Source organism: Sminthopsis crassicaudata, chromosome 3 (genome assembly GCF_048593235.1).
Source record: "Sminthopsis crassicaudata isolate SCR6 chromosome 3, ASM4859323v1, whole genome shotgun sequence".
In the NCBI taxonomy this organism is placed as follows: domain Eukaryota; kingdom Metazoa; phylum Chordata; class Mammalia; order Dasyuromorphia; family Dasyuridae; genus Sminthopsis; species Sminthopsis crassicaudata.
This window is the reverse complement of record NC_133619.1, coordinates 236,592,721-236,607,006: the sequence shown is the minus strand read 5'-3', so window position 1 is coordinate 236,607,006 and position 14,286 is coordinate 236,592,721. Positions and strand designations below refer to the sequence as shown.

At 31.4% G+C, this 14,286-nt stretch overlaps 1 protein-coding gene across 5 annotated transcripts in view; it reads right to left on the bottom strand.

Annotated features, from left to right (window-relative positions):
- The window catches only part of LOC141561104 (arylsulfatase L-like), a 31,725-nt gene that overhangs the window by 7,692 nt on the left and 9,747 nt on the right, over positions 1-14,286 (bottom strand). For 4 of the 5 annotated variants that reach the window (XM_074300206.1, XM_074300209.1, XM_074300207.1 and 1 more), the window contains exons 2-7: positions 10,884-10,940; positions 9,662-9,811; positions 9,026-9,147; positions 7,922-8,044; positions 5,429-5,852; positions 3,950-4,086 (exon numbers count right to left, since the gene is read on the bottom strand). In XM_074300206.1, coding sequence (XP_074156307.1) covers positions 3,950-4,086; positions 5,429-5,852; positions 7,922-8,044; positions 9,026-9,147; positions 9,662-9,811; positions 10,884-10,940 — 1,013 coding nt within the window. Of the gene's footprint in view, positions 1-3,949; positions 4,087-5,428; positions 5,853-7,921; positions 8,045-9,025; positions 9,148-9,661; positions 9,812-10,883; positions 10,941-13,005; positions 13,187-14,286 lie in introns of all 5 variants that reach the window. The other variant, XM_074300208.1, reaches the window with a different exon arrangement.

Genomic DNA, 14,286 nt, shown 5'->3' with positions numbered 1-14,286 from the left:
ATTGTCCTGCTTGTCTGTATTCCTTCTACCCTCCAATTCATGATTTAAATATTTCATCAACACCTTTTTCTTTTTATATCACTCTCATTTCCCTCATATTCCCTGTTAACTTTCTTCTTAACTTCGCTATTGACTCTCCCTTCCCCAATAATAGTCTTTCTCTGCAAAAAAACTAAATATAGTCAATCAAAAATGTATTGGACATGTCAAAAAATGCATGTCTTATTTTATCTCCTCAAATGGGGGATTTTCCACCTAATTGATTCTTTCCATTACCATTCCAATATATTATTTTTATGCAAAAAAACTCACAATTTCATAATAAAAATATCAATTTCATGTCATATGATCATCAGCTCTGAATAAGTCTTCCTCTTCTGATAATCTCTTTTCTCCTAAATCCAATGTCCTTTAATCAGTTCTTATTCTACTTAATTTGTCTATAATATGTCAGCACTGATCACTTCCCTCATTCTGTATATTCTCCTTTTATTGGATTTTCCTGACATTATTGTTGTCCTTCTCCCCCCCCCCCACTTGTATTACTCATCCTATTTACTACCTCTCTTTTTCAGAATTATCATTCCTGTCCAGCTTATTATTTATGAATACTCCACAGGGCCTAGTTTTAGGTCTTTCCTATTTTTGTCAAGATAATCTGTTCAACTACCATCTCTAATTGCATTTCCAAGAGCTTGATGAATAGCTCTACTTACATATACCATAGAAATATTAAACTCAATATTTCTAAAACAGAGTTGTTTCCCTCCCCAAACCTAACTCATCTTCTAATATTCATATTTCTGTGAACACAAGCCTTCCTTGCTCATATAGATGCTGAAGAGTTTTCTCATTTCATTCTATGAGATGTCTTTTCTAACTTGTAGAACCTATATTGTATATTATTCAGCTATTCCCTAAATGATGGGCAACAATTCAACTTCCAATTCCTTGCCTTCACAAAAAGAACTGCTGCAAACATATTTTTTCTATATGGATTCTTTTTCCACCTTTATGATCTCTTTGGGATACAGATCCAATAGTGACACTGCTAGACTAAAGAGTATATACAATTTTGTACTCCTTTTATAGTTCAAATTGTTCTCCAGTATGGCTGGATCCATTCATTACTCTATCAACAATGCATTGGCTCCAATTTTCACACATCTCCAACTTTTATCATTATCTTTTCCTGTCATCTTAGCAGATCTGATAGATGTCAGGTACTATCTGATCTAGCACTATCTGTAAAAATTATTTCCCAGCTTTCTATTTCCCTTCTCATCTTAGTTTCATTGGTCTTATAGTTGAATATATTATCTCCTAATTTGCTTATAGCATAAACCTTTTTTGTATAAATCATTATCCCTTTTCCATTTTATCTTGGTATAAGGTATAAAATATTGGTGTATGCTACTTCCTGACATACCACTTTCCAATTTTCCCAGAAGTTTTTATCAAATAGTGAATTATTATCACAGAAACTGGAGTCTTTGGATTTGTCATCCCTTTCTTAAGTCTAGACAAGCAACTAAAAAAAAATGATTATTTTCCTCTTATAATAATAACTAATGATTGAAATAGGATTAAGGTTTTCCTCCTTTTTCCTCATTTGAAAATCAATCTTTCTGAACTACTCAGACAATCTTTGAAGTTAGGGGCTGAAAAGGAAATGAAATATTAGGCAAAATTCACTCAACTGAGGAATTTTAGATTTGATTAAAAGAGAAAGAAATTTTAGTTTAGGTGAATTAGTGAAATCTGACCAATTGTGTTTTAGTGAGTCAGGTCTAGATTAATTGTTCTAGGCCGAGGTAGTATAGATAATAGTTAAGTCTCTTTGTTCAAGTTGAATAGTTGGTATACTTTGAATAAGTATAGCTTTCATAATATACATCTCTTTTGTTCATTGCTAATCAATCAGATTTGATTGCTACTTTTAGGAATACCCACTCTTCCAGCATATGTACTTTCAGTAGGTTCCATGAGGGATCATTAACACTTCAGGATGTTACTGATTGCTCTTATTAATTATCATGGGGCAACAATTAATAAAATGATTAATTACCAAGAAACTGTTTCAACATTTTATATATCATACAATAAAACAATTAATTAGCAGGCTAGATTCATAGAGAAGTTTAGCAAAAATGGAAGCAGATCTTTTACAAGGAAAATATAACCTGGGGGAGAAAAGTTTGACTTCATAACTTGGCTTTCTGATCAGATAAGCAAGATTCCCATTTGGGGTGGGATTGTAATCAAAAGTCCACTTGACCAAATGGTCTATTTAAGAACAGAAGACCCACTTAAGACTGAGAAGATCTTATCAGTGTTTATTTCAACTTGTCTCAGGGAATAGCTAGACTTCCAGATTATTTATGGTGATTCAGGTTATCTCTGCTAACTCCTACCTGGTTACTCAAGACTTCTTTACTTTATCTTCCATTAACTTATAATGTCCTTAAGAGACTTGTCTGTTTTTTCTTGGTATCCCTAGAACAACATAATGTCTGAAATGTAGAGAATAATCCTAAATACTTGTGATTTAATGTGCAGAAGTCTCAAACTATAAGCAAGGCCACAAAACTCCCTTGTGTGGTTAGAATATTAATTAAAATATTATTTTAAGATGTTTAACAAAATAAGTTAAAATACTATGTTTTCTAAGTGAATAGGCAGCCATAGATATATTGAAATTGAGGCCATTAATAGATGGGATATGATTTTTTCTTGGTATCCCTAGAACAACATAATGTCTGAAATGTAGAGAATAATCCTAAATACTTGTGATTTAATGTGCAGAAGTCTCAAACTATAAGCAAGGCCACAAAACTCCCTTGTGTGGTTAGAATATTAATTAAAATATTATTTTAAGATGTTTAACAAAATAAGTTAAAATACTATGTTTTCTAAGTGAATAGGCAGCCATAGATATATTGAAATTGAGGCCATTAATAGATGGGATATGATTTTGACATAGCTGAAGAACAAAATGTATATACATAGAGAATTTGAAATTACACATCTAATTTGAAAGCATAGATTGTTTTTAACCTCTAAGCAACATACAGTGTTGAGAGAAATATTAATAACTCATGATTTGGGAAGATCCTGAGTTCCCCTTTTCTCAAATTTCTCAAATCCTCATTTTCAAAGATTAATCTCTGAAGGTTGAACTTTCTTCTCAATTACAGTCAGATTCCACCTAACTTTACAAGAAATCTAATCTAAAATGAATTCCTGTCCATTGTGTTTTTGGGTGTCTAGATTCTTTGTCTAGCTTGTCCAAGACTGGAGGTGATCTGGGTATACAGATAATCTTTTTTTTGTAGGAATGATGTGATATCTCTCCCCAAAACACTCATTGAAGTGATTCCACTTCTCTTTCTGAAGCCCATCTTTCATTAATTTTTTGTTAACCAATCAGAGTTGATTTCTACCCTCAAGAATATTCATTTTTCTAAGGGCATATAAGTCAATAATTTGCTGCCAGTATTGTCTTTTGTTCAAGAGATTAACAGCCAAATATCCATTTCTTTTATTAATAAAATTCTAATATTATTAGTGAAATGGTTAATTACCCAGAAATTACATCTCTTGAATTTTTTAAATGTCACTATGTGACTAGGTATTTTCTCAACATTCATTCAAATTGTACAAGGTAATATGATACAAATATGATACAAATTCTGATGAATCTTGATGGATTTGTTAGAATAATTATAATAAAAAAGTAATAATGATCTAGATTTCCTAATCTAAGAGAGAAGTTAAAAATATACAAGCATTTCAGAACTTTAAAAATTTACTTATACATTTGGCACTTTTTAGTAGTTATGTGGATTTCACTTGAATCAACCTATTCTTTGCATCCCTAACATTGTTTTCCTAATTGATTCATTGATTAAATAGCAAAAATTATTTATACTTGCAGATATTTACTTACCCACCATCCAGTCCATCTCCTCTACATTATCACCATATAATCCATGTTTGCTCCTTTGGAGAAACTTCTCTGTAGTAACAAGTGGTGTGTGCACATGTAAGAAGGAAATGATGAGAAGGAAAGGCTCATGCTTGTTCCTAAAATTAAAAATATAATACATATGTGTATATATATACATATATATACATACATATATATGCATATATTATATTTGAACCATTTAATTATAAAAAATGGCTAACAAAGCAAAGATATCAAATGCTGATTTTAATATTTATCTTGATATGTTCAAAAGTCAATTATTTATATGTGTTGCTTTGTCAGTCATTTTTTCAGTTGTGTTTGATTCTTTGTGACTCCATTTAGGGTTTTCTTGACAAAGATCCTGGAAATTTGTCATTTCCTTCTCCAGTTCATTTTACAGATGAGGAAACTGAGACAAACAGGATTAAGTGACCTGCTCAGGATCAAACAGTAAGTGTTTGAGGTCAGATTTCAACTCAGGTCTTTCTGACTACAGATCTGATGCTCTATTTATTGTTACACCTATTCACATATTCTCAGTTATGTTTGACCTATATTTTAAAAGATTCTTTGGAAGCTGTTGCATTAAATGTTTTGCTGCCATATAATAATTCTTCTAGAATATTAATGTTGAAAGCAAGGGATTTTGCTTTCATAGGAAGCTTGAAGTCTATAAAATATTTTCCCAATTCCCTGAAAACAATCTAATCTTCTATTTACTTTCTGTTCAAATGCAAATCTTTTGGAAGAATCAAAAATCATTATCATCTAAAGGACAATGGAGAGATATATCATAAGAGTGAGCAGGCTTTTAAAAAATATGTCCAATGAGAAACTGTGATAAACAGGAATAAAATATATTATTCTAATAATAGGAAGAGAAGATGAGTGGACAAGATTGCAGGATGACATCTGATCAGCCAATGATCCACCGTTAGCTTGGCAATGTCAGCAGAAACAAAGAAAGATCCTCTCTGTTCTTTTGAAGCACAAGGTCTACAGTTACATAAAATGAGTTGACCTACATGGCATTGGAACTATAAGATTAGAAGGAAGTTCTGAATCAATGAGAACATGGATCCATTTGAACAGGTAGAACTTACAGAAGAAAGTATGCATTGGAAACAAGGTACTACATCACTGAAACAATGAAATATTTTCAGGTCATATAAATTAACACTCAAAAACTTCAGGCAAAACTGAACAAATTTTAATCTATAACCAATTTACAAATATATGTGTGTATATGCGTGTATATATATGTATATATATATATACATATATATATATGTATATGTACATATAAACACACACATATATAGTATAAATCTGTCTATTTAAAAAGCCAAGATACCTTAAACATTATTTATTTCCTAAGACTATATATACTGTTCTATTCTTCATTTACCTGAATAACCGGCATAATGTAGATACAATGCTATGGTTATAGCTTACCTTTCAATAAATGAAAATGCTTCTTTCAGAATAAGGTAAGTAGTTCTTTTGAAGTTCATTGGTTGTTCAGTAATAGTATGGTTTCGCATCAGGAAACAGTCCCCATACTTAATCAAGATATAAAGGAAGTGCTGTGTTAGGAAGAATAAGAAACCAATGATGGCAATGCCTATGGTTATCTTCCATGGAACTGGAAATAGGCCAGTGAACCTACCAATGGTAAATGTGAATATAGCTAGGACTATGATCTGAATGTAAAAGTTAAGTCTCATCTCCAGTTTTTCACGCTTCTCAGATAATACAGAATATTCACAATCGCCCATTAAGGAAAACGGCATTCCATAAAAAAAGTCAAAACCATGGTTCAATGGATGATGACAGTGGTCAATTCTGGATTCACAATTGAGTCCCAAGTGCCATTTTCCTGAAAATGGAAAGTTAGAGTGAATAAACTGCTTTCATTGTTGTGATTGATATTGTAATAACTACTGTTTTACACTATAATTGTGATCCTCTTATTTAAGAGTACTCAAATTCCTTAATGTGAATGGATGTTATCCCTGGATTCTTCAAACTTTGACATGAATAGAAAGGTCAGAAATTATGGCAATATATTTCCTATCTAGCAATCTTAGATTACTTCACAAATATTAATTAGCTTTTGTTTTATTAAATTTTTAAAAAGTCCCTGAAATGCTTTCTTTAACTGAACCACCATAGCTGTATTAACTATTAATGCTGCTATGATATCCATCTTCAGTGGAGAACTGATGAAGTCTAAATATAGAATGAAACATAGTGTTTTCCCTTTCTTAATTTTTCTTAATTTTTTATTTATTTATTTGTAACATGGCTAAAGTGAAAATATACTTTACATGACTTCACATGTCATTATTATTATTACTGAAATTATTACAAAAAATAAGTAGCAAATTCTGAGAAGACAGAATTTTGTCAATAAAGAAGAAACTTTTAAAAATTATCAATATGTTGGTAAAAATATTAATTGATCTAATCATTTTAAAAATAATTGGGAATCATGTTGGAAAAGTGACTAAACTTTATATACCTTTTTATCCAATTATAAATCTGGTAGCCTTAGACTTTAAGGAGTTCAGAAATAGAAAGATAGGTTCCATATATACCAAAATATTTATAACAGTATCTTTTGTGGTAGGAAAAATGGAATATGATGTGAGTGCGCACAAATTTGGAAAGGGCTGAATAGATTGTAGTCTATGATAGTAATAGAATATTACTACATTTTAAAGACTAAGTATGCAAAATTTATACAAACTTGGGAAGATTTGCATGAAGTGATAGAGAGCACAATAAGTAACCAGAGACCAATATATATAATGACTAAAAATAAGGCAAAAGAGATAAACAGTATTGAAAAAAAAATTAGAATTAAGATCAGCACAATGACCAATCAGCTCCAGAGAACCAATGATAACTGAGATAAGGATCAGTATACTCTGGATATAGAATGAGGCACGTATCATAAGAATTAATCAATATGCCATTTTGTTTTATCTAGGTATACTTTTTTGAAACAAAAAGAGCTATTCATAAAGGGAATGTGAAATTATAGCACTTATCAAATAATAATAAAAGCATTAGTAAGTCACTAAAGTGAAAGCCCAAGCAAAACTTACTTCATTTTGAAAAGTTTGCATGCTCTTTCAAGCAGAGAGCTTGATCTAGACAAGTGATCTTACCAAGTAAAATCTTTGTTGTTGTTGTGTTTTTTTTCCAGTCATTTTCAGTTATCTCTGACTCTTTGTGATCCCATTTGGGGTTCTCTTGGAAAAGATATTGCCATTTTTTGTTTGCTATTTTTTTCTTCAGTTCATTTTACAGTTAAGAAACTGAGGCAAATAGGGTTAAGTGACTTGTTTAGGGTCATGCAGCTAGCAAATATCTGAGGCCAGATTTGAACTCAGGCCTGACACTCCAATCACTGTGCTACATGAGTAGGAGAATTCAACGGTTCTGCTAGTTTATTGTCCTTACCCATAGAGATAACCCATACTGGACACATGATGATTAATAAATGCTTTATGAACAGGAAATTTCAAGCAATTTTATGATTCTATTTAAAATTATGTCTGCTACATTTTAATCAGCATATTTGAATATGCAATGATTATAATGAACAGTGAATTATCTTTCCCTGTAAAGAATGTTCTTTGATAGTCTTATTTCATCTATGGTGCCCTATTGTGATCCACAGAAAAAAAGTAATTTATTCATGATTATTTTATTGAGGCTTATTGTGGCTTATTTCTATGTGGAGAATTGTATTATGAATTCACAGGTGGCAAAGTAAAAGCTTAAGAGTATAAATTTTAAGATTTTTAATAGTATTATTCATGACACCTGGATATGTTTTATTAAAGATTTCTCATACTTAAAATTTTATCCCTACATTTGAGATGTTAGACTTTCTCTAAATTGTAATATTATGGATACCCTCAAAAATCTACATACCTATTAGTCCAGTAGTATAACCTTCTTTTTGTAGTATCTTTGCAAAGGTTGTTTCATTGGAAGGGAGGCCTCCAGATGCCGCAATCCATTGAAGAACAGGAAGGCCATTATAAGAAGTCATGCCTTAGATGAGTATGGTTTATAAAGAACATGATTCTTTTAAAAGTTTGTTTTTATTACTTAAAATAAGTTACTAATATTCTAGGACATTTCAGAACTATAAGATTTAATGATCAATTTAATATTTAGTTTTTGACAAGAAAAAATTAAGCTGACATATTCAAAGCAATAATAGTATTGTTATTATTTAAATAAGCCATAAATAAAAATATGATCAGTAAACCAAGAATTAGAAACTTAACATTTTTGACATAGGTTGGAATGTACAACTTTGAGATTGATGATTCTTTCAAGCATAGTTGCTTAAACTGAAATTCATGAGACAGGTAGCCTTGATTCAAGCAAAATAAAGAAAAATCTAAGGACAGAATGATTAGTATAGAATATCACAACAGATATAACAGCGTGGTTAGGAATATTTGAGTAGGGCTTCATGGATGAGGTAATGTTTCATATATCTGAGACACTGAACTGCAGTTGTGACATTATGATTTAGAATTGGAAGGGGTCTACAACTCATTTAATATAGCTTTCTCATTTTACAAATGAGGAAACTATCTCAAAGAGCTTAAAAGATTTGCCCAAGTCCTCAGTTTTCTGATGCAAAATTCACTCTTTTATTTAACACTAGTTTCTTATTTCTTGTCAAAGAATGAAAATAATTTAAGACTGATGGATATAAAGTTTAGGTAATGATTATAGGAATGTAAAAAATAAAAATGCTTTTTTTTTGGTAAGATTATTTCTGAGATGACAACTGAAAATATCTAATAGAAGAAAAATATATAAATTCTACATTAGAAAAATTCTATTACACATTTAATTTTATGTCAAGACATAAGAAGTTTATTTTGATCACAGATTTTAAAGATGTTAATTTATCTAAATAGTCAAAAAAAATCAGCTCCTTGATAAGAATTTCTAAAAATTAAAAAATATTAATGGGAAGCATATATGCTGTGGTAATGTAAGAAAGTTTCTAACCTGATCGAATAGGGTATCTTCCAGTTAAGAAAGCAGCTCTGCTGGGGGTACAAACGGAAGCTGCAGCTATGTGTTGAGTAAATTTTACCCCTTCTTTTGCAAGCCTGTCAATATTTGGCGTCCTAATAAGGAAAAAAAATGATTTAATTCATTTTAAAATGAAATATAAATTACATGTTTACAAAGAAAAGGAAACTATTGAGTTTCGTTACATTAAAAAATATTTCTATCTAGTAAAAACATATTTATCAGCAACCTCTTAACTAACACTTTATATATTCATATAATAATGATTTAAGATCTTGAAGATGACAAAACTCTGAAACATTGCAATTTTCAATAGAATATCCCCATTCAAAGAAATATTAATTCAACTCAAGAATTTATCAAATTTTTAATGGATTAATGAACTTAGTAAAGCAGGCCTTCCCTTTATCAGTGCACATCTCATTCAGTTTAAAGACTGGGTAAGTGCTTTTGAGAGCTCCATAGGAAAAAAAAAAATGTTATAACTCATCTTTGAAATGTTTGTGTAGCCTTTGTAGTCTGGACACTGTATAACCATTCCTTTCATCTTTTCAGTATATTATGTGTACATAAAATAAAGCAGAGAATTAAATGTTCTTTGTTCTTTACCTTATTGTACTGTTACCATAGCAGCCTATGTCTCCAATACCAAGATCATCTGCTAGTAAAAGGACAATATTTGGCTTCAAGTTGGCTAAACAGTTTGATTTCGATGGTTTCAAAATCAGGAATGTTATCATTGTAATGGATAGAGAGGTCCTGAAATATAAAATAAAGAAAATATAACCCAGGGTTATGCTGGAATCAGTTCATTCCAGTTCTAAAAGCCAATTATTAATTATTCAGTTTTTATAAGTGATACCTCTTTAGATAGGCAAAGGAGAGATATATATTTGGAGATGAAAATAATTAAAAAACAAATTATATACATAAAAATAAAACACTAAGAGCTTATGGCTTTACCTATTATTTCTCAGCATGAATACAAGAATAATACAAGGTCTCTCTTCACATGGTCACATTGGTTACTGATTGGAAATTTTATTCAGAGATTTGCAAGGATATATATGCTCCTGGGAATTTTTTTTTATTAAATGGTGCATAATTAGTCTTGAATATTTGTGAACTTGATCAGAATTGAAGTGTTAAAGATGGACAAATAAGAGAGGAAAAGCCACTCATTACAGTGGAATAATTTTTAAGAGCTCTGATACCTCTCTTCACACCTTAAAATTATCTTTTAGTTTTAATATGAAAGTATTAAATAACTTAGATTTAACAAACCTCTGAGTCAAGGTGGAATGACTCTATTAATTCTTGATGGGAAGATAAAAACTCAAAATCTACAGGGATAAGTGTTTTGGCAATATCTATAACTCCTTAAAGACAGTATTATCAATGGAAGTAATGGGATGATTATGCTTTTATGCATGTATCAACAGAGTTATTGGTTGTTCTTTCTCTGCCAACACACATTGTCTGTGCCAAGGCCTAGGGAGCAAGGGAAGCAGCAGATTGATTGCCACATATACCATAGAATTTAAGTAATTATACTTTTCTAGAAAGTAGTGACATGAGACAGATTAATTTTAAAAGTTTCCTAATCAGCTTCCAAATATTTGTACATCATTAGAGTTTTATACCTCTTTGTTTTAGTTTACAAACTGGGCCTAGGAGGCAATAATTTGAAATATATACCCAATTCCAGAAAATTGAAACATCCTCTGGTGATAGAGCACTACAGAGTCAGCAATGCAATAGAAAATCATGCCAAACATGTAAAAATAAATAAGAACAAATGTCATAATTAAGAATATCAAACTTATCTTACCAAGTATTTTTCTGATGTAGCATGCTACCTACTTTCTTGGAAGAAGAAGTCAAGATTCTGCATCAGAAACAAAACCAAGCAAAAATATATAAATAATCCAAGAGATTAAAGAGAAAATGCAAAATTAAGAAAGAAATTTTAGATAGGTATAATTTTATGCCTTCACTCACAATGATTCTACCCTGTCTCATTCTTTCCCTGGTGTACCTAAGGGCTTTCTTAGTTCTTAGTTAAGCAGTTTAAAGGGAGCAATGGAAAACTCTAGCAGAATGACAATAAAAAATGTCCTTCTCAATAAAAACTTAAATAGAAAAGTTCAGTAAATTGAAAGAAAAAGAAAAGATATATGAAAAATGCTCTAAATTACTATTGATTAAAGAAATGCAAATTAAAACAACTCTGATATACCACCTCACACCTCTCAGATTGGATGATAGGAAAAGGTAATGATAAATGTTAGAGGGGATGTGGGAAAACTGGGATACATTATTGATAGAATTGTCAAATGATCCTTTCTGGAAAGCAATTTGGAATTGTGTCCAAAGGGCTATATAAATGGCAGTGCCATTACTAGATCTGTATTCCTTGGGAAAAAAGGACCCACATGTGCAAAAATGTTTGTAGCAACTTTTTTTTTTTTTTTTTGGTAACAAAGAATTGGAAAATGAATTGGGGAAGGGCTGAAGAAGTTGTAGTATATGAAGGTAATGGAATATTATTCTTTAAAAATGATGAACAAACAGATTAGAGAAAGGCTTGGAAAGATTTACATGAATTGGATGATGAGAAAAACAAGCAGAACTAGAAATACATTGTACACAATGCCAGAAGGAATATGTGATGAACAAATAAAGACTTAGTTCTTCTCATTGGTTCAGTGATCCAAAGCAATTCCAATAGATTTTGGATAGAAAAGGCCATCTGCATTCAGAAAAAGAACTAAAGAGACTGAATATAAATCAACACATGCCGTGTTCATTTCCTTTTCTGTTTTTTTAAAAATATCTCCCATATTTTTTCCCTTTTGTTCTGATTTTTCTCTCCCAATATAATTCACAAAGCAATGTATATAAAAAATAAATTTACTAGAAAAAAAAAAAAGAAAAAGGGAAGGAACAGTAAAGGAAAATTTCAGATTGTAAAGAATTAGCTTTAAATATTAAATGAAGAGAATTAAATTATGTAACATTTGTAGTTTATAATTGGGATTGCATTAGTGGGTAGGAAGTAAAATAAAATTCCTAGGACTTTTATTCAATTAGAAAAACCTCTATGGGCATGATAAGATTTTAATAGACTTTGAGAAAGGCAAGTGATAAGAAGCTTCCAGTTAAGAAAAGAGTGTTTCCTGTTTTCATTCATTCATTTCATCCCTCTGAGCAAGTCATTGCTCAAGGGGCAGAAAGCATCATGAAGTATGAAGTGTGATGAATGAGAGGGGACATGGAAATCTACTCTGACTCCTTGTTATGCTAGTCACCAACAATTCTCAATGAAAAAGCAATCCTAATATTTACACAATTAAGTTCTAATCATTATGATTACAGTGAAAGTTACAGTGAACTTTTCATTCCAGTGTTAATGATCAGACATAAGAAGGTGATTTTCCAAAGTACTCTTTTATGGGGTCAGTGTGATTTGACAGTATTTAAAATATGGTTGGTATGAATCTAGAATAAAACAAAATGAAATAAAACAGACAAGCAAGAAAGGGTCTTCCTCTCTTCATTGAAAAATGGGGGGAACAATAGGTGTGAAATGCCATATATGTTGTAAGTATGGCTAATATGTTGGTTCTATTTGCTGAATGACTTCCCTTCCTACTCTCCTATCTCCTTTATTACAAAAGATGAACACCTGAGTGTGTGTGTGTGTGTGTGTGTGTGTGTGTGTGTATGTGTGTGTGGAGGATATTTTTAAAAATGATGATATGTAAAAGCAAAATTCATCAATAAAAATAAAATTAAATATTTTAAAATAGCAAATCTGAAGGTCTTCCTTTTGATTCAGCAGTCTCTATTCTGTTGTAACTCTGTCTTCCCAGAAATCAGCTGGAGTCAGGATCACTAAACGTCTTTATTCTTGCTTTCATAGTCAAGGTCAGGGGATTAGGCCTACCTACCTCACACACACCTTCTTCCCTCAAACACCAGGAGAGATTGAGTCAGCTTTTGCATCTCACTTCCACTTCCTCTCTCTCTTCCTCTTCCTTCTCCTCCTCCTCCTCCTCCTCCCACACACATCACTCCCCTCTTCCTTGTCCCACCAATCAAGTCAGCACAGAACAGCTGGGGAGGGTCAACCTTCAAACAAGTTAATAGGGAACCATCCAATTGGCAATTAGTCTCACGTGCTTCATTATCCAAGTGCATTGCTCAGTTCTAGCCCTTTACACTATTCTGGGCATTTATCTTAAGAAATTCAAAAGCAGAAAGGAATAGTTCATAAATAACGATTTTTCATAGACATCCTGTAATAACCAAGAATGGAAAACAAATGAGAGTCTATAAGCCAGAGAATGACTGAACAAACCATGAAAATTAAAATGAAATATTGGGCCATATGAAATTATGACAGTAATTCAGCAAAACATAACAAGATTTAGATGAATTGATGTAGACTGATGTGAGCCAGAACTGGGATAACAATAATTATAATAACTATAGAAACATAAATGAAAAGAAGATTAAAAGCAAAATGAAATCTGGGGTATTATAAATTACCTATATAATGACATTGTCCCATGGGACCAATAATGAAATATGGATAATACTGAATAATTGAAAATATGGAATAATTGAGATGATGAAATCTGTACACTTAACAGACAGATTGGGGACAACACAGGACTCAATTTGAAGGATAAGATACTGTGAAATAAGAACTTTATTTCTACTCTCTATCCAAGGCGCAAATAGAGGGAAATATAAACTCTTAGAAAAGGGGTGAAGAATATTTCTAATTATCTACTGGATAATTCTGTCTTATGTTCCCCATTCTTAATTGCTATGCACTTAGCATAAGATCAAAATCTCACATAAGATACATCTTGATATGAAAGGATAAAGGTCTTCAGATCTTCATACACTTATGTAACTCTTAATGAAGGACTCAGACTATGAATACCCAAATAAATATAAACAGTGTCACAATGCCAAAAGGATTAAGAATTATTGCCCCTGGGAGAGAGACCTGTAGTTTATTTTTCTGGGTCACTCCAATTATTATTATTTTTTTTAACTTTCTCTCTTGTATTAATTTTGTACAAGTCTCTGAGAACCAAGTGATGACCCCAAAAGCTGTCAAACTGCTGCTGGGTACATCAGTAAAAGTAGAAACCAAAGTGCTGGAACTATCTGTGTTTGACATGCTCAGAAAGGCCACCCTTGTCAGGCTTGATTGG